Below are 21,976 nucleotides of genomic sequence, written 5' to 3' on the forward strand. Positions count from 1 at the left end.
AACCGACGCCGCCGACCGCCGACCAAACAAGGAGAGGAATCAACTTCGGCGGAAGTCGTGACAGCAATAAGTAATATTATACACTACTACACCAATATACAAACATATACTAACGGTATAGCTTATGGTATTATTATATACAGCAATAACTATAGTATACTTTTGTTCAGTGTACATTAAGATGTTGACAGATACGAGGACATCATATTGGAAAAATTATTAATTTTCATACTTTTTCACTGAGTTAACAAATCTCAAAGTTAGACCTTAAGCTCCAAGTTACTCCCTTTGAGCAAAAAAAGCAGTTTTAAACCTAAATCTTTGACTTCTTAAGCAATTTCAACTCATTGTTAAGCTTCGATCAAATTATTTTTAAGACATCCTTCTCCATCTGGTTTCACCTAAATAAAAAGGCAAATAGGGTTTTAGTGCAAGCTAGCAACTTACTTTGGCTCCTTGCTGCACTCGCATAACAGGTGGTCAGCCTGCCACACAGTTTCCTCGTGGAGTGCAATGTAATTGGCCATAATCGTTGTCTAAAAATGCCAATTACCGATTGTTATGAAAACTTGAAATTTGCCTTAATTAATCGGCCGACCTCTAGTATATGTACACTAGCTGTATATCTGCAAGCTAGATACAGTAGCTTGTTAACTTGTTAGCTAGATGGTACATTGTCAGTGTTTGTATTCAGCATCTAGTTTCTAGCTAGCTACTTTCAAACCACAATCAACATGGCTCTGATTATTTCGAGCTTAATGAGGATTTAATTGCGTGTCAGGTACACACAGACCCCACACCCACACACAGAAATTCAGTTTCTTAGCCTCACCCTTGTGAAGTCAGTGTCATGTATTCTAGCTAATATTTTCATGAGATAATGTTCTGTGTTGTTTTTCTCTGTATTTTTTAGGACCCTTTAACACACCCCAATCAACCTGGCTCTGATAATTTAGACCGTGATGATGCCCCTGAGATTGTTAGTGTCAGGTGCACAAACACACACGACTCTCAGGCCTTAGCAATCTATTCTACCTTTGCAGATTTATTATACATTTCCTTCTCGCTTAAACAAATGTCTAAATATACCTTGCATCTAACTATTTTCATAATTAAGAAATGTTCTACCCTGGGGCATCAGTAATAAAGGGGCGATGCCTTATGGCAATAGTGCTCTTTGTTCTGCGTCATCGCCTGACTGGAACTGCCCTGATAGACCTACTTGCCTTGCTGAATTTGCTTGTCCACAAGTTGGTTCCAACATCTAAATATCTCTTCAAAAATGTTTTGGGTAATCCAGCCCTGACAGCTGGCTTTCATTTCTTTTGTGATGAATGCCAAAACTACTTAGGAAAGCAACCCGAAGACACAAATTGCTCACATTGTGGAACGTCCTTCATCAGAGAAACAAAATGTTTATTTTTGTCAATACCTTTGAGGGACCTTCTGCGAGATACACTGGAGAACCATGGAATAGATATTTTGAGGAAAACAGTGGAAGGAAAATATGAAATCGAGGATGTCATGGATGGAAAGATGTACCAAACATTACTGAAAGAGAAGAGGCTATCTGCTGATGATTTAACATTAACCTGGACCTGTAAAGAAGTACCCATTTTAAACTCCTCAAATTACTCAGTTTGGCCCCTTCAATTTACCATGAATGAACTGCCTTACAGACATTGGGAAGAAAATGTGATGGTTGCAGGACTTTGGTTTGGCCCAGAAAACCCCAGAATGGATACCTTTTTAAACCCTTTTATTGATGAATGTTGCAATTTAGACCAAAACCCATTACTTTGGAGAGATAACAGTGGGATTCTGAAGAGGACAAAGGTCTTGTCCTTGATTTGTTCCTCAGATGCAATTGCCAGGCCAATCCTTCGTTACTGTAAGCAATTCAATGGTGAATATGGTTGTGACTGGTGCTTGCACCCTGGTAAAGTAGTCCCCAAAGGCAGAGGATATGTAAGATTCTATTCTTACTGTCAACAACTGCAAAATGAAAGATCACACAATCAAATTAAGGATAATGCATTTCACACTGCTCGCACTGACATTCCGCAAAATGGTGTAAAGGGGTTGTCAACACTGTTTTTGCTTCCATTGTTCAACATTGTGTTTGGTTTTGTGCCTGACTACATGCATTCTGTTCTCCTCGGCATAACTCGACAGCTTCTGTCTCTTTGGTTGGACACGTGCAACTGTTTGAATCCATGGTGCATAGGTCGACAAATTACAGAATTAGACTCTCGACTGCTAAATCTCAAGCCGCCAAAGGAAATTACAAGAATACCGCGATCACTGCATATAAGAACATTTTGGAAAGCATCTCCTGTTTTATTCAATCATTGTTCTGCCTGGCATCCTTCCGGGTTCCATTTCTACAAAAATAATTCTACTTACATTCAGCATGCATATTTTGCTTCAAAGATTTATTTCACAGCGTGACCTTAGATTAGCTCACATTTCTTTAGTCCTCTTTGTCAAGAAAATGGAAGAATTATATGGACAAGAAAATTTTTCTGTCAATTGTCATCATCAGCTAATCCACCTTACTGATAGTGTACTGAACTGGGGCCTCTCTGGGCAACGTCATCTTTTACATTTGAGGATAACAATGGAGGGTTGAAATCTCTTTTCCATGGGACGCAGTGTGTTCCACAACAAATTTGGCGAGACATTCCCAAACGTCTTAGTGTTTTAGGATTTCACCCAGAGTCAGAGTCCGGTATATTCCTAACAAAGCTTGCAGACAGGAGACTGAAAGGAGAAAAAATCTCAGGCTCCCTCAAAACTCATGGAAAATCTGTACCTCTTCATCTCACAGCTTATGTAAAACTTGTTGCAGAAGAACTAATTACTGGCTCTGTCCCATCCCAGCCTGTGGAGTCATACGGTCGATTCATTTATGAACAGATTGTTTATCACACAACTAACTGCAAAATCGCAGAAAAAAGGGATAATACTTCAGTCGTGTTAAAAAATGGATGTTGGCACAACTGCAGTTCTTTTTCTTTGTTAGACTGAATTGCATTTGTCAAACAACATGCTGATGTCAACATATTCCCATTGTTGTGGTTCAACCAGATGTAATTCAAGCTGACAGTTTGTTCATCAACTGCAATCTAGGCATCTCATCAAAAATAATATGTGTAATAGTTGAGAGGTCGAGACTTAAAAAAGCTTTTTCTTTGGAAGATATAAAGTGTACATTTATTTATTTGGATGGCTGGCTTGTCCCTCTGCCAAACACTTATGAGAGAGATTCGTTATGGGTGTTTTTTTTAGAGACCTGGTTGATGTTATTTAGCTGATTGATAATGAGAGCTGATTCTCATTTGCAACGGTGACCTGGCCAAGAAAAGCATCAACATACTTTAATTCAGGTCCAGTGTGAGGATATGTTAGGGACGTGCAGCTTCCAGTTAAAACGCATGCATTTAGTTTCCCTGGAATTGAGCAATAGTTGAGATCACAGAATCTGTGTGATTCTAATAGTATCACTCATTGATCATTTATCAGGGACATACACCCGTGATGCAAGTACCATCAATTATATATTGCATTGTACACGTTCAGTGGAATAGATGTATTTTTTTATTCAATTCAATTAACATTAATATTTACTTGTCTGATTTTACTAAGATGCAACATGTTTTTAATTGATGTAATGTTTTGAAAGTATCCATCCCAAACATTCACACTAAGTAACCTGGCTATACCCATGTTGGTATATATTCTTTTTTTGCTTGCAGGAAATGTTTTGTCTTGGATCATTTTCGTCACTTTAATTAGAATACTATAACAAACCGGACAGGAATAGCCTATAGGAATGCTTTCATCACTTCAATTAGAATATTATAACAAACCGGACAGGAATAGCCTATAGGAATGCGTTCAATAACTTCAGGGGAATAGTATAGAAAATAATCCAGGAACACTATTTAAATTCATGAGAATACTATACAGATACTGCATAATATTTATACTATTGAAATCTTATTGGATAGTTTGAAGTTATAGGTCAAAAATACGTACTATAGAGACTCCTATAATTATAGTATTTTAATAGCAAAATAATATATTTTAGCATACTATTAGATAACTATAGAGTATTATAAAAAATGTAGTTGCTTATAGGAATGCTATAGTGCTTATTCGTAAGGGCAAGACCGCTTTGCGTGGCTGATTGTGCTGCACCGGGACGAGACGACAAACCGACGACCGGTGCACCCTGCACCCAAAGATGTTCTCATCTATCTGTGCTGCACCGGTGTTGTGCTTCCTACTAGGTATCATTGATTTTAGGTATCAAAATGTTATTTCAAGTAGGATAGCAGCCACCACAAGAAATAACAAATATTGATAACCATCTAGATGTCACCTTGATACATACCATCAACTACTCAATGGGGAGGGCATGAATGTCAACAACACGGGGACACCTTTCGCTCCCACTTGACAAACACTACTGTTCGGCAAAGGCGTGGGAAGTAGCTGCCTAGGAGCCAATATCAGGGTGACAGTTACAGTAAGCACACGCATACAACGCATAGAGCAACAGTACACACATCATCTATACTTCTAATAAACAAGTCTATACTTTTCACAAAATCTGTTTTATAAGTGAAAATGTAAAATTCTTAAGAAAAAAACCACAGCTCAATCAAAACCATCTAGCAGAGCGCTTTTGCCGCAACCACTGCTTTCCGCACGCCCACTACTTACCTTTCGACACACCCACCAGTCCTTACTTCGGTCACGGTACTGGGATGCAGTTTATCCCTTCTAGTCTGTGTAGGCTGCCTTTCACAGTAGTAAAACCCCCACCCAGCAGGTGGCGCTGATGTGCAATTCTATGCTCACCACCCACTAGAACCAAGAAAAAGAAAAAATCCTTGACTAGAACATGGAAACAGGATTGGAGATGACTTTGTTTTTTTATTTCAAACATTATTTGTGTGGAGTAAAGAAATAAATACTGACTTACACAACACATTCACAACTCTCATTCAACCAAAAATGTCCATTCATCCATATTCCATAATGTCCTAAATATTTGAATGAATTCCTTCATCCATTATGTCTTTCATCCTGTGTTCTAACTTTATTTATCTATTCATTCATTTATATAACCTATTTATTGATCTACCCATCCAGTCCTAACTTTTTTTATAGCAGCTTTATCATTTGATTAAGAAATAAATGTATGGTTGAATTGAGGTTACTATACCTAAAACCTCTAATTCCTTATGAGTAATTATTACAGCTTGCATATACTGTGGTTTTCTAGTAGAAGAGTGTGTAAAAGTGTACTAGTCTTATTTGTTACGAATTATGTGATGGAACTGCCACAAACTCCAGAGTAATAAGGTTGACATAGTAGTTTATCAAAATAATCAGACCAGATATTTATATATATTTAACTTTGACTATATTTCACCGCTTCACTTAAGCAAAACGTTTTAAACTTCTACCACTACTACAAAAATACTTTCAAAGAGCTAAAGCATGTCACACATTTTTCTTCATGGACAATTACCATCTAGTTCACCCCATTTGTCAGATCTGTCTGATACCCCTAATTTAATGTAATTTAATTGGCCTACATCATGTGGATGAATACTACGTGAATGGGTTTTATAGCTGATTGGAATGACAAAAAAATATTTATATAATTAGGTTTTTTGGGGGGGGGTTCGTACATTTGGGGGGTTTCTGTAGCTGTGTTCTTGGCTATGATGATGTGTAATAAGATTGGATTGTTATATCCGGGGGTTGGTCGAATGAGTCAGGAGAGGGAGTGTCTGCACTGTGATTTCTCAACAACACGAAAACGTTAGAGCCACTATGCTTCTATCGCCTCAGAAAGGGAACTACAGCAGTGCTCTTCATACAACTGCTGGGAATTATGCTTGGTTTCTTGGGCAGAGGGACGTTCACATCACCAGCGAAACATGGATATTACATATTTAATGCTATCGATTTAGGTCAGTAGACATACAATTTACCACGATTTTCCTGCTCGACTACGTTTATCGCGTCGTCAGTATGGAGAAGATGCTCTGCAGTCCGCATCCTGGGACAAATAAAACGAACTCTGCTTCACTGCCGTCGGACAAGGGGAATTCGGCGAGACAGATCGGACGAGCTGGTTCTCATAGCCCCGGCTCGGCTTCACTTGGGAGCGGGGCCGGTGGAGGAGTGAGTCGGGGTGGTTTTTTAGGAAACAGTATGAATTTTCAGCAAGCGTGTAAGCGTCAGTTAGAAGGAGTGTTGAGCAAATACACAAACTTAATTCAAGGATGGCAGAACAGGTAAGCAGAACTTTCAATCATGAGGTTCTTACCCACAGGGCAAAAACGAGTTGAATCAACGTTGGTTCCACGTAATTATTATTTTGTATATATGTGATGACATTGAATTGACGTGAAACAAAGGGAATTTCGTAGTAATTTTTTTTTTTTACCCAACTTTTAACCTAAATCCAATTACATGGTGATATTTTTTGTCGATTTCACATTGAATTCACGTTAGTTGACAATTCAGTGCTAGAGGCTTCACTACAGACCCTGGTTCGATTCCAGGCTGTATCACAACCGGCCATGATTGGGAGGGCCCATAGGGTGGTGCACAATTGGCCCAGCGTCATCCTGGTTAGGGTTTGGCCGGGGTAGGCCATCCATTGTAAATAAAATATTTGTTCTTAACTGACTTGCCTAGTTAAATTTAAGGTTTAATTTGATTCAAAAATGTTTTTTTAAATGGTGTGTTCCTTGGTGCTTGCTATTAGTTCTCTCTCCTTGCACTGCAAAGGTCAGTATTGTGTGGATTGATAATGTGTCACAACCGCTTTAAAGGCTACAGGTTGCAGCCCAGTTAGCCTACTTAAGTAGGCTGCAGGGATACCTGCCTAATGGATGGAGCGTTGGACTAGTAACCGAAAGGTTGCAAGTTCAAATCCCCGAGCTGACAAGGTACAAATCTGTTGTTCTGCCCCTGAACAAGGCAGTTAATCCACTGTTCCTAGGCCATCATTGTAAATAAGAATGTGTTCTTAACTGCCTAGTTAAATAAATAAAAAGTGAGCAGAAGGAACTGCTATTTAGATCCCAGCCAAAGCCTAGAAAATGGAAACATTGTAATTTTGACAACTACAGAGCCTGTGCATATTGGATAACAATGCTCATGCATGATTTAGCATTTGTCGGCCTTCCCTTGTTACAGTATCTGTGCGCATCATCGACATCTCTAACGCACAGATACTGTCCCTACAACCTAGTCTATTTATTTAACCTGGTCTCAGAGCATTTTGTATTATTCTGTATGTATGAATGAGACACTTCATTTTAGTATGATATGTAAGGTTTGGTATGGTCACATAAGACCGATGGTTACTTCCCAGGTAACACAAACGTCTGGCTCACATCTGGCCTGATTCCGGCATACCAGATCTAAAACTGCTGGCCCGGGTCTGGCAGCCGGATCCGGTCCGAGTCCGAAATGAGTGACTACAGACTAGGCCTGAGTCATTTGGGCCAGATCTGGCAGCCTGAACTGAGCCAAAGCTGCCATTTTAGGGCCAGAATCAGCCCAGCAAGGGCCAAAATCCACTCAATTCTGATGTTATTCTATCTGCAGAGTTTACGTGACTGTGTTAGCCGTAGTTGGCTAGCTAGCAAGTAAGGGATAAGAACATTGCCAGCCTGCATAGTAATCAAACAAATAGAATGAACAACAAATCCGCTTCTCTAGCAATCTAACAGTTTTAACGAACAACCAGGTTTAGTGAAAGGATGAAATAGTATGAATTTACTTGTCAAAATCTCAATGAAAACATGTACATTTTACCAGTAAATGTGTGCTTGTTTTCTTTGGCAACAGTGGTATAAGCGGGATAAACGCCTCCGCTCTACATTATATGGAACTAATAAACACAGGTTGTACCAAGTTGTCCATTATTTCCAGATAATGTATAAAGCGTTTGTGTTCATCTCTTACATGCATGTCTCTCTGGGTCTATCTGCCCTTTCCTTGCTGTCCATCTGTACCCTTGGATGTGAAAGTGTTTCTCCTGACAGCACCTTTTGAATAACAGGGGAAGAAAAGAGCAAAATATATAGTTCCAACAATTAGTCAGATTTTGACACCACACAGAAATCCTAGGAATCACAGTCCAGACTTCAAATGGGAAGCAAATCAACACAACACAGTAACCAGAGGTTTTCACTTTCAACAAATCAAAATATATATGTGCCTGTTGTAGCGCCACCGTGTGGTCAATCTGAATGTGCTTGCATATGTTGAGTCTTGACAGGGTTTGGGTGTGTGTACCAAGAGTGGTTACAATACAAATATCCGTGTCTGATGTATATGCATTTGTGCCAGACCACACCGACATGAATGTTATTGGTCAGTTGTTTGACATAGTAGTCTGGAAAATATTGCTTTGAAAGACCTTGGTGCCTAGATGCCATATATCAAGTTTCATCCAGATCGGCCCTGTGGTTCCGGAAGAGATGGCATTTTAAGTGTTTAAAAAAAAATCCAAATGGTGGAAAATCCATCATGGCAGACCTTGTGGGTCCTTGAGGCAAATGTGTTCCTTGTGAGAAGAGGCACCAATGCACAGAATTTCAAGACTCTAGGTCAGGGATGGGCAACTGGCGGCCTGTGGGATTTGGTTATGTGTAAGGGTTATGGTTTAGGATAGGGATATCCTAAGGATCCCAGATAGCACTGACCATAAACGTATAGAAGCTATGGATGCAAGGACTGGCCATCCGTTATATAAAAACTATAGTTTTCCGGCGCCGACAGAGATGGCCGCCTCGCTTCGCGTTCCTAAGAAACTATGCAGTTTTTTGTTTTTTTTACGTGTTATTTCTTACATTAGTACCCCAGGTCATCTTAGGTTTCATTACATACAGTCGAGAAGAACTACTAAATATAAGATCAGCGTCAACTCACCATCAGTACGACCAAGAATATGTTTTTCGCGACGCGGATCCTGTGTTCTGCCTTACAAACAGGACAACGGAGTGGATCCCATGCAGCGACCCAAAAAAACGACTCCGAAAAAGAGGGAAACGAGGCGGTCTTCTGGTCAGACTCCGGAGACGGGCACACCGTGCACCACTCCCTAGCATTCTTCTTGCCAATGTCCAGTCTCTTGACAACAAGGTTGATGAAATACGAGCAAGGGTAGCATTCCAGAGGGACATCAGAGACTGTAACGTTCTTTGCTTCACGGAAACATGGCTCACTGGAGAGACGCTATCCGAGGCGGTGCAGCCAACGGGTTTCTCCACGCATCGCGCCGACAGAAACAAACATCTTTCTGGTAAGAAGAGGGGCGGGGGCGTATGCCTTATGGCTAACGAGACATGGTGTGATGAAAGAAACATGGAGGACATACAGGAACTCAAATCCTTCTGTTCACCTGATTTAGAATTCCTCACAATCAAATGTAGACCGCATTATCTACCAAGAGAATTCTCCTCGATTATAATCACAGCCGTATATATCCCCCCCCCAAGCAGACACATCGATGGCTCTGAACGAACTTTATTTAACTCTTTGCAAACTGGAAACCATTTATCTGGAGGCTGCATTCATTGTAGCTGGGGATTTTAACAAGGCTAATCTGAAAACAAGACTCCCTAAATTTTATCAGCATATCGATTGTGCAACCAGGGGTGGAAAGACCTTGGACCATTGTTACTCTAACTTCCGCAACGCATATAAGGCCCTGCCCCGCCCCCCTTTTGGAAAAGCTGACCACGACCCCATTTTGTTGATCCCTGCCTACAGACAGAAACTAAAACAAGAGGCTCCCACGCTGAGGTCTGTCCAACGCTGGTCCGACCAAGCTGACTCCACACTCCAAGACTGCTTCCATCACGTGGACTGGGATATGTTTCGTATTACGTCAGATAACAATATTGACGAATACGCTGATTCGGTGTGCGAGTTCATTAGAACGTGCGTTGAAGATGTCGTTCCCATAGCAACGATTAAAACATTCCCTAACCAGAAACCGTGGATTGATGGCAGCATTCGCGTGAAACTGAAAGCGCGAACCACTGCTTTTAATCAGGGCAAGGTGTCTGGTAACATGACCGAATACAAACAGTGCAGCTATTCCCTCCGCAAGGCTATCAAACAAGCTAAGCGTCAGTACAGAGACAAAGTAGAATCTCAATTCAACGGCTCAGACACAAGAGGCATGTGGCAGGGTCTACAGTCAATCACGGACTACAGGAAGACATCCAGCCCAGTCACGGACCAGGATGTCTTGCTCCCAGGCAGACTAAATAACTTTTTTGCCCGCTTTGAGGACAATACAGTGCCACTGACACGGCCTGCAACGAAAACATGCGGTCTCTCCTTCACTGCAGCCGAGGTGAGTAAGACATTTAAACGTGTTAACCCTCGCAAGGCTGCAGGCCCAGACGGCATCCCCAGCCGCGCCCTCAGAGCATGCGCAGACCAGCTGGCCGGTGTGTTTACGGACATATTCAATCAATCCCTATACCAGTCTGCTGTTCCCACATGCTTCAAGAGGGCCACCATTGTTCCTGTTCCCAAGAAAGCTAAGGTAACTGAGCTAAACGACTACCGCCCCGTAGCACTCACTTCCGTCATCATGAAGTGCTTTGAGAGACTAGTCAAGGACCATATCACCTCCACCCTACCTGACACCCTAGACCCACTCCAATTTGCTTACCGCCCAAATAGGTCCAAGGACGATGCAATCTCAACCACACTGCACACTGCCCTAACCCATCTGGACAAGAGGAATACCTGTAGTCGATGAATGCTGTTCATCGACTACAGCTCGGCATTCAACACCATAGTACCCTCCAAGCTCGTCATCAAGCTCGAGACCCTGGGTCTCGACCCCGCCCTGTGCAACTGGGTACTGGACTTCCTGACGGGCCGCCCCCAGGTGGTGAGGGTAGGCACCAACATTTCCACCCCGCTGATCCTCAACACTGGGGCCCCACAAGGGTGCGTTCTGAGCCCTCTCCTGTACTCCCTGTTCACCCACGACTGCGTGGCCACGCACACCTCCAACTCAATCATCAAGTTTGCAGACGACACAACAGTGGTAGGCTTGATTACCAACAACGACGAGACGGCCTACAGGGAGGAGGTGAGGGCCCTCGGAGTGTGGTGTCAGGAAGATAACCTCACACTCAACGTCAACAAAACTAAGGAGATGATTGTGGACTTCAGGAAACAGCAGAGGGAACACCCCCCTATCCACATCGATGGAACAGTAGTGGAGAGGGTAGCAAGTTTTAAGTTCCTCGGCATACACATCACAGACAAACTGAATTGGTCCACTCACACAGACAGCATCGTGAAGAAGGCGCAGCAGCGCCTCTTCAACCTCAGGAGGCTGAAGAAATTCGGCTTGTCACCAAAAGCACTTCTACAGATGCACAATCGAGAGCATCCTGGCGGGCTGTATCACCGCCTGGTACGGCAACTGCTCCGCCCTCAACCGTAAGGCTCTCCAGAGGGTAGTGAGGTCTGCACAACGCATCACCGGGGGCAAACTACCTGCCCTCCAGGACACCTACACCACCCGATGTTACAGGAAGGCCATAAAGATCATCAAGGACATCAACCACCCGAGCCACTGCCTGTTCACCCCGCTATCATCCAGAAGGCGAGGTCAGTACAGGTGCATCAAAGCTGGGACCGAGAGACTGAAAAACAGCTTCTATCTCAAGGCCATCAGACTGTTAAACAGCCACCACTAACATTGAGTGGCTGCTGCCAACACACCGACACTGACACTGACTCAACTCCAGCCACTTTAATAATGGGAATTGATGGGAAATGATGTAAATATATCACTAGCCACTTTAAACAATGCTACCTTATATAATGTTACTTACCCTACATTATTAATCTCATATGCATACGTATATACTGTACTCTATATCATCGACTGCATCCTTATGTAATACATGTATCACTAGCCACTTTAACTTTGCCACTTTGTTTACATACTCATCTCATATGTATATACTGTACTCGATACCATCTACTGTATCTTGTCTATGCTGCTCTGTACCATCACTCATTCATATATCCTTATGTACATATTCTTTATCCCCTTACACTGTGTATAAGACAGTAGTTTTGGAATTGTTAGTTAGATTACTTGTTGGTTATTACTGCATTGTCGGAACTAGAAGCACAAGCATTTCGCTACACTCGCATTAACATCTGCTAACCATGTGTATGTGACAAATAACATTTGATTTGATTTTATACAGTGTTTGTTTTCAGTTAATCCTATGTTTGGTTCTGATGGGGAAGAACAGTTGACCTAACTCAACAAGCACTTATAACATATTTTCTTCGAGAAGCAATAGGTATACAGTGACTAGTGAAAGTCTACACACCCTTGAACAGTTTTCACATTTGAGATTGACTCTTTTACTGTCCAGCCACACCATCTCAGGCTCAGGGTGCCATCCTTCAGATTGACATTTTGAGTATTTGTTGCACGGTGGTGGAGACAGTCCATCAGAGAGGCTGAGGGTGGAGACAGTCCATCAGAGAGGCTGAGGGTGGAGACAGTCCATCAGAGAGGCTGAGGGTGGAGACAGTCCATCAGAGAGGCTGAGGGTGGAGACAGTCCATCAGAGAGGCTGAGGGTGGAGACAGTCCATCAGAGAGGCTGAGGGTGGAGACAGTCCATCAGAGAGGCTGAGGGTGGAGACAGTCCATCAGAGAGGCTGAGGGTGGAGAGACAAACAAGAACACGTGTATTGTCAAGAAAATCACTTTACACAGGGTTCAAGTGAGGAATGGGATCAGCTGGGAACACTAATAATTCAACCAATAGAATGTTTAACATTATACTTATAGTTTTTTTTATAGATTTACTTTTCAATGAAAGAAGACAGCAGCTGATTGAAATTTTATTTAAAAAATGTTATTATTATTATTTTTTCACCTTTATTTAACCAGGTAGGCAAGTTGAGAACAAGTTCTCATTTACAATTGCGACCTGGCCAAGATAAAGCAAAGCCGTTCGACACATATAACGACACAGAGTTACACATGGAGTAAAACAAACATACAGTCAATAATACAGTATAAACAGTCTATATACGATGTGAGCAAATGAGGTGAGATAAGGGAGTTAAAGGCAAAAAAGGCCATGGTGGCAAAGTAAATACAATATAGCAAGTAAAACACCAGAATTGTAGATTTGCAGTGGAAGAATGTGCAAAGAAAAATAATGGGGTGCAAAGGAGCAAAATAAATAAATACAGTAGGGAAAGAGGGAGTTGTTTGGGCTAAATTATAGGTGGGCTATGTACAGGTGCGTAATCTGTGAGCTGCTCTGACAGTTGGTGCTTAAAGCTAGTGCGGGAGATAAGTGTTTCCAGTTTCAGAGATTTTTGTAGTTCGTTCCAGTCATTGGCAGCAGAGACCTGGAAGGAGAGGTGGCCAAAGAAAGAATTGGTTTTGGGGGTGACCAGAGAGATATACCTGCTGGAGCGCGTGCTATGTGCTACATGCTGGAGCGCATGCTACATGACTGTATAGGGTCAACCATTTTGTTGTTGTTGTAATTTTAAAGAAATTGAACCTTTTAACTAGGGAAGTCAGTTAAGAACAAATACTTATTTACAATGACGGCCTACATCAGCCAAACCCGGACAGAGCTGGGTCAATTGTGCACCACCCTATGGGACTCTCAATCACGGCCAGGAGATACCAGGGTGTCTGTTGTGATGCCTCAAGCACTGAGATGCAGTGCCTTAGAACTCTGCGCCACTTGGGAAACCAAACCATGAATAGTTTTTCAAAACAATGTATTTTTTTATGATTGACCACTAGCTAGATCCAAATGATTAAAGTAGCTAACGTTACAAATAACCACTGGGACTATATAATAAATATATATATTATGTATGTGTGTTACTGTAATTCAGCGTTTAGCTGCCATAGTACACAATGAAGCTAAATAAACCATTATTATCATCATTATGAACTTAGACAAAGTTTATGTTCAGGTTCAGCAAAACTTTGGCATGCAACCTTGGGTTATGACAAAGAAACACTATGGCTAAGTAACACAGCTGGTGACACAATTCATAATTTACCTGGTTTAGATACGCAGTTTTATTTTCTTCTGGCATCTCAGAATGCGCAGGCATAGCTACTGTCAAAGGTTCCATACAGAAAATAAATGTTTGTCTCACAAATATAAGGTGTGCAAAAATAATAAATGTGACATTAAGCAGATGCTTTTATCCAAAGTGACAGTATATATGCATACATTTATTTTCTGTTCGTGGCCCCGGGAATCGAACCCACAACATTTTGAGCGCTAGGATTTTTTCCATTGACTGTCATGGTTGTTATTTATTTATCTATTTTAATAGGCTATAGACTACATTTGTAACCGTTTAATAGGTTCCTGCAATAATTCAACATGCATGGTTGTATGCTGCTTCACTCCTTCAGCATAGGTTACAGATGATCAAATGGAAGAGCTAGGCCTACATTTTCAGAAAATACAACAACAGTGCAATGAGGAATGTATTATTGTTAGGACACAATTATTGTCTAGGCTGTAAACTGCCCGTGATGTAGGCTAATTTGAATAACCACTCAAACGTCATTTTGTGTTTCATGCCAAAATAAAGGTCTTTTAAAATACAACCATTTGGATCAGTTATGGGTTTATTTTCGACAGGTCCAGAAAATTACATTAGGCCACTCATATGGTGTATTTTGGCAGGATGTATCGGCGTTTACAGATGGGCCTACCATAGAAAAATAGGCTATAGCCTATGACCCTGAGATATGCTGTCGGTCGTGGATCATGTATCCCAAGTCGTCCTATAATTAACGTGGCCACCAGCATATGCCTAAAAATCAATAATGCCATTATATTAAGACAGGATTGGCCGAAGGACTGAAATTAATAGAATTAGTGAGTGGGGTTCCAAAAAAATCTGTAGTAAAATCAAATTCCTTTTATAGCATAAATTCATTAGGGTCTTGTCCATCTAATAGCCTAATGGGAAGATTTTTAGCTTGCAAATGACTGAGCAAATTCGAGGTGAAATTATTACATTAATTAGTTGTTTTATTCTTGCATCACCTGCCGAAAGAACCTCATGGCTCTACTTCTGAAAAGGTTAATCAGGCCAGATATGCTGAAGTCGACTTGGCCCGAGTACCATTAGCCGGAACCAAGAGTAATATTTTTCTGCCTGACTCGGGAAGTGCTCGGCCCGTATGAAGCCCCCTGAGTCCGAGTCAATGCCGAGTCCCCCAAATCTAAAACGGATTAGGCCCCAAACCCACCTTGTTGACTGGGTTAAGGCAAAAACGAAAGTAATGTGATTGGTCGGGATGGATGGGTGGACACCAAAAGGTTGCGAGTTCGAATCTCATCAAGGACAACTTTAGCATTTTATCTAATTAGCAACTTTTCAACTACTTAGCATGTTAGCTAACCCTTCCCCTAGCCTTAACCATTTTAGCGAAACTTTACTCTAACCCTTAGCCGAGCTAACATTAGCGAGCTAGCTAGAAATCGTAACATATCATACGTTTTGAAAAATTGCATACAGCATATGTATACAGTCGTGGCCAAAAGTTTTGAGAATGCAACAAATATGACTTTTCACAAAGTCTGCTGCCTCAGTTTATATGATGGCAATTTGCATATACTCCAGAATGTTATGAAGAGTGATCAGATTAATTGCAATTCATTGCAAAGTCCCTCTTTGCCATGCACATTAACTGAATCCCCCCAAAAACATTTCCACTGCATTTCAGCCCTGCCACAAAAGGACCAGCTGACATCATGTCTGTGAGTCTCTCGTTAACACATGTGTGAGTGTTGATGAGGACAAGGCTGGAGATCACTCCGTCATGCTGATTGAGTTCGAATAACAGACTGGAAGATTCAAAAGGAGGGTGGCGCTTGGAATCATTGTTCTTCCTCTGTCAACCATGGTTACCTAAAAGGAAACACGTGCCATCATCATTGCTTTGCACAAAAAGGGCTTCACAGGCAAGGATATTGCTGCCAGTAAGATTGCACCTAAATCAACCATTTATCGGATCATCAAGAACTTCAAGGAGAGCAGTTGAATTGTTGTGAAGAAGGCTTCAGGGCGCCCAAGAAAGTCCAGCAAGCGCCAGGACCGTCTCCTAAAGTTGTTTCAGCTGCAGGATCGGAGCACCACCAGTACAGAACTTGCTCAGGAATGGCAGCAGGCAGGTGTGAGTGCATCTGCACGCACAGTGAGGTGAAGACTTTTGGAGGATGGCCTGGTGTCAAGGGCAGCAAAGAAGCCACTTATCTCCAGGAAAAACATCAAGGACAGACTAATATTCTGCAAAAGGAACAGGGATTGGACTGCTGAGGACTGGGGTAAAGTCATTTTCTCTTGTTTGGGGCATCCGGAAAAAAGTTTGTACGGAGAAGACAAAGGTGAGTGCTACCATCAGTCCTGTGTCATGCCAACAGTAAAGCATCCTGAGACCATTCATGTGTGGGGTTGCTTCTCAGCCAAGGGAGTGGGCTCAATCACAATTGTGCCTAAGAATACAGCAATGAATAAAGAATGGTACCAACACACCCTCTGAGAGCATCTTCTCCCAACCATCCAGGAACAGTTTGGTGACGAACAATGCCTTTTCCAGCATGATGGAGCACCTTGCCATAAGGCAAAAGTGATAACTAAGTGGCTTGGGGAACAAAACATCAATATTTTGGGTCCATGGCCAGGAAACTCCCCAGACCTTAATTAATCCCATTGAAAACTTGTGATCAACCCTCAAGAGGCGGGTGGACAATCAAAAACCCACAACTCCAAGCATTGATTATGCAAGAATGGGCTGCAATCAGTCAGGATGTGGCCCAGAAGTTAATTGATAGCATGCCAGGGCAGATTGCAGAAGTCTTGAAAAAGGGTCAACACTGCAAATCAACTTCATGTAATTGTCAATAAAAGCCTTTGACACCTATGAAATGCTTGTAATGCTTCAGTATTCCACAGTAACATCTGACAAAAAATATCTAAAGACACTGAGGCAGCAGACTTTGAAAATGTATATTTGTGTCATTCTCAAAACTTTTGGCCATGACTTCATTTTGCAAATTCAAATCATTATGTATTATATGTAATACATGTTTTTTTATGGTAACATCATAGTAAATGGAGTGTCTTGGATTTACGTACAGAATAATATGAAATTATTTGAGACCAGGTTGATTTATTTCCCTTGAGGTCAGTGGCTTATTTGAAAACCACTGAACACTTGTCAGAATTGTGAAATTATGCGTGTGAAAGTTTAGACAGTGACCGAACATGAGGAAACTGGATGTATGGCAGGTTGTTTTGTATGGGCTCCTCAAACTGAGTTAATTTCTTTTGGACCGAGAACTTGAGGAAAGAGAGTTTATGGTAAAGTACCTAGTTGGCCACTTAAACACTTCTCGATACAATTGTTGAATAGCATGTTAGCTATGTGTGCCTTTTTTAAACTGGAACAGTTGAGGCCTACATCAAATTCACAAAAAATGACAAATGGACAGTTTTTTTAAAATTTCCTGTGGGAGTTAACACACCTAGGAAAAAGCTGGTAGTATTCATGGTGAAACTTCACTGTATCTATATAGGACTGCAGAGATGAGCTAAAGGACAGCAGTGTGCTAGAGCATATATCCGCTCTACTTAGACCCCTTTCTGTGTTTGCAAACATTGCCGCAATAGGACGATGTACGCAAGTTGGTGGCAGAACGAGGGAGAGTTCTAATAGAATGCCAGCAAAAAAAGCCTAATTTATGTTGCTTAAGTGCATTTCACACTACTTTTGGATTATAATTGGATTTTAATGTCCTGCTTAATATGTTTGTCATCATCGCAAATCAACTGCATTATACTTAAAAAAAAACAAATGGCTCTTTGGCTAGCTTTTTCTACAGCCTATATCAATGAGCGTTAGCATTCTAGCTACAGCTGCTACATCCAAAATAGATATTTTGCAAAGATCCCAACCAGATAAACTCAGCGAAAGAAAATAAATGTCCCTTTTTTCAGGACCCTATCTTTCAAAGATAATTCATAAAAATCCGGACAGCTACGGAGAGACCATGTGTAGCAACACCTGCACAGGATCGGTACAGCCGAACATCACACCTGCGGGACAGGTACAGGATGGCAACAACTGCCTGAGTTACACCAGTGCTCAGACTGTCCGCAATAGGCTGAGAGGCTGGACTGAGGGCTTGTAGACCTGTTGTAAGGCAGGTCCTCACCAGACATCACCGGCAACAACGTCACCTATTGGCACAAACTAGAGGTCGAACGATTAATCGGAATGGCTGATTTAATTAGGGCCGATTTCAAGTTTTCATAACAATCGGAAATCGGTATTTTTGGGCGCCGATTTACCTTTTATACCTTTATTTAACTAGACAAGTCAGTTAAGAACACATTATTATTTTCAATGACTGCCTAGGAACGGTGGGTTAATTGCCTTGTTCAGGGGCAGATCGACAGATTTTCACCATGTCAGCTCGGGGGACCCAATCTTGCAACCTTACAGTTAACGAGTCCAACGCAATGATGACCTGCCTCTCTCTTGTTGCACTCCACAAGGAGACTGCCTGTTATGCGAATGCAGTAAGCCAAGGTAAGTTGCTAGGTAGCATTAAACTTACCTTTTATAAAAAACAATCATAATCACTAGTAAACTACACATGGTTGATGATATTACTAGATATTATCTGGCGTGTCCTGCGTTGCATATAATCTGACTGAGCATACAAGTATCTGACTGAGCGGTGGTAGGCAGAAGCAGGCGCGTAAACATTCATTCAAACAGCACTTTTGTGCGTTTTGACGGCAGCTCTTCATTGTGCGTCAAGCATTGCGCTGTTTATGACTAAGCTTATCAACTCCCGAGATGAGGCTCGTGTAACCGAAGTGAAATGGCTAGCTAGTTAGCGCGCGCTAATTGTCGTTGTGTTGCTGGTTCGAGCCCAGGGAGGAGCGAGGAGAGGGACAGAAGCTATACTGTTACACTGGCAATACTAAAGTGCCTATGAAAAACATCCAATAGTCAAAGGTTAATGAAATACAAATGGTATAGAGGGAAATAGTCCTATAATTCCTATAATAACTACAACCTAAAACTTCTTACCTGGGAATATTGAAGACTCATGTTAAAAGGAACCACCAGCTTTCATATGTTCTCATGTTCTGAGCAAGGAACTGAAACGTTAGCTTTCTTACATAGCACATATTGCACTTTTACTTTCTTCTCCAACACTTTGTTTTTGCATTATTTAAACCAAATTGAACATGTTTAATTATTTACTTGAGGCTAAATTGATTTTATTGATGTATTATATTAAGTTCAAATAAGTGTTCATTCAGTATTGTTGTAATTGTCATTATTACAAATACATTTTTAAAAATCAGCCGATTTTTAATCGGTATCGACTTTTTTGGGCCTCCAATAATCGTTATCGGCGTTGAAAAATCATAATCGGTCGACCTCTAGCACAAACCCACTGTCGCTGGACCAGACGGGACTGGCAAAATGTTTTATTTTACTGATAAGTCGCGGTTCTGTCTCACCAGTGGGATGATGGTCGGATTCGCGTTTATCGTCAAAGGAATGAGCATTACACCGAGGCCTGTACTCTGGAGCGGGATCGATTTGGAGGTGGGTCCGTCATGGTCTGGAGCGGTGTGTCACAGCATCATCGGATTGAGCAATCTTAATGCTGTGCGTTACAGGGAAGACATCCTCCTCCCTCATGTGGTACCCTTTCTGCAGGCTCATCCTGACATGACCCTCCAGCATGATAATGCCACCAGCCGTACTGCTCGTTCTGTGCGTGATTTCCTGCAAGACAGGAATGTCAGTGTTCTGCCATTGCCAGCGAAGAGCCCGGATCTCAATCCCATTGAGCACGTCTGGGACCTGTTGAATCGGAGGGTGAGGGCTAGGGCCATTCCCCCGCAGAAATGTCTGGGAATTTGCAGGTGCCTTGGTGGGGTAACATCTCACAGCAAGAACTGGCAAATCTAGTGCAGTCCATGAGGAGGAGATTCACTGTATTACTTAATGCAGCTGGTGGCCACACCAGATACTGATGGTTAATTTTGATTTTGACCCCCCTTTGTTCAGGGACACATTATTCCATTTCTGTTAGTCACATGTCTGTGGAACTTGTTCAGTTTGTCTCAGTTGTTGAATCTTGTTACAGTGCCTTGCGAAAGTATTCGGCCCCCTTGAACTTTGCGACCCTTTGCCACATTTCAGGCTTCAAACATAAAGATATAAAACTGTATTTTTTGCAGATGGCTGCATCTCTGATCAGTCTTCTCCTTGTATGAGCTGAAAGTTTAGAGGGACGGCCAGGTCTTGGTAGGTTTGCAGTGGTCTGATACTCCTTCCATTTCAATATTATCGCTTGCACAGTGCTCCATGGGATGTTTAAAGCTTGGGAAATCTTTTTGTATCCAAATCCGGCTTTAAACTTCTTCACAACAGTATCTCGGACCTGCCTGGTGTGTTCCTTGTTCTTCATGATGCTCTCTGCGCTTTTAACAGACCTCTGAGACTATCACAGTGCAGGTGCATTTATACGGAGACTTGATTACACACAGGTGGATTGTATTTATCATCATTAGTCATTTAGGTCAACATTGGATCATTCAGAGATCCTCACTGAACTTCTGGAGAGAGTTTGCTGCACTAAAAGGGGCTGAATAATTTTGCACGCCCAATTTTTCAGTTTTTGATTTGTTAAAAAAGTTTGAAATATCCAATAAATGTCGTTCCACTTCATGATTGTGTCCCACTTGTTGTTGATTCTTCACAAAAAAATACAGTTTTATATCTTTATGTTTGAAGCCTGAAATGTGGCAAAAGGTCGCAAAGTTCAAGGGGGCCGAATACTTTCGCAAGGCACTGTATGTTCATACAAATATTTACACATGTTAAGTTTGCTGAAAATAAATGCAGTTGACAGTGCGAGGACATTTCTTTTTTTGCTGAGTTTATAATCTTGGCGACTGTTCAAGCAAGAATCCAAACATAATTTTAAGCCTATAGCACAACGATTTTGTTTAGAAGTGGTGCAGTGTGTGATGACTGCCAGGTACCTGGTTACTGCCAGGTACCTGGTTAAACCAAAAGTGTTTTTCGAAGGAGATGTGACCTTTCTCACCACAACCTGAGTGAATGCATATATACACACACGCTCTACCTCTTTTCAAAAGGTTAGCTTAATTCAAGCAGATGTATAGTTGACAAATATGTCTGTGTAAAACTCCACAAGGAGTTGGGTTTCGAGATGGTTCTTCCTCAAGAACAAAATACTTCTGTATTTCTAAATGACTTTTTATGTATTGGAGGCAAATTTAGTTATTTGGAGTTCAAAGTAACTGTTCCATATTCCAATTTAAAAAGTGATTAAGGGGCCTCCCGAGTGACGCAGTGGTCTAATGCACTGCATCTCAGTGCTAGAGGCGTGACTAAACACCCAGGTTCAATCCCGGGCTCTACCACAACCAGCCGTAGCCGGGAGTCTGATAGGACATCTGGGTTTAGGAAGTGTTTGGCCGGAGGGGATTTACTTGGCTCATCGCCCCCTCAGTCACCAGCTGAACAGCGTTTCCATTGGTGCGGCTGGGTCATGTTTCGAAGGACGCATGACTCCACCATTGCCTCTCCCCAGCCCGTTGGGAGTGATAAGACAAGATCCGAGGAAACATGGAAACAAGACGGCTAAACATTTTGGTCATTCAGCAGACACTCTTATCCAGAGCGACTTACACTAGTAGTAAGTGCGTACTTTCATGCTTTTTGTTGTTTTACTGGTCCCCCATGGGAATCGAACTCCACAACCCTGGCGTTGCAAGCGCCAGACTCTACCAACTGAGCCACACAG

The 21,976-nt window shown here is 41.8% G+C and overlaps 1 protein-coding gene across 1 annotated transcript in view; it reads left to right on the forward strand.

Annotated features, from left to right (window-relative positions):
* Positions 1-5,810: 5,810 nt before the first annotated feature.
* The window catches only part of LOC109907665 (oxysterol-binding protein-related protein 10), a 143,518-nt gene continuing 127,352 nt past the window's right edge, over positions 5,811-21,976 (forward strand). Inside the window, exon 1 of the mRNA XM_020505763.2 lies at positions 5,811-6,320. Coding sequence (XP_020361352.1) covers positions 6,055-6,320 — 266 coding nt within the window. The 5' untranslated portion in view covers positions 5,811-6,054. The remainder of the gene's footprint in view (positions 6,321-21,976) is intronic.

Source organism: Oncorhynchus kisutch, linkage group LG17, assembly GCF_002021735.2.
Source record: "Oncorhynchus kisutch isolate 150728-3 linkage group LG17, Okis_V2, whole genome shotgun sequence".
Lineage (NCBI taxonomy): Eukaryota > Metazoa > Chordata > Actinopteri > Salmoniformes > Salmonidae > Oncorhynchus > Oncorhynchus kisutch.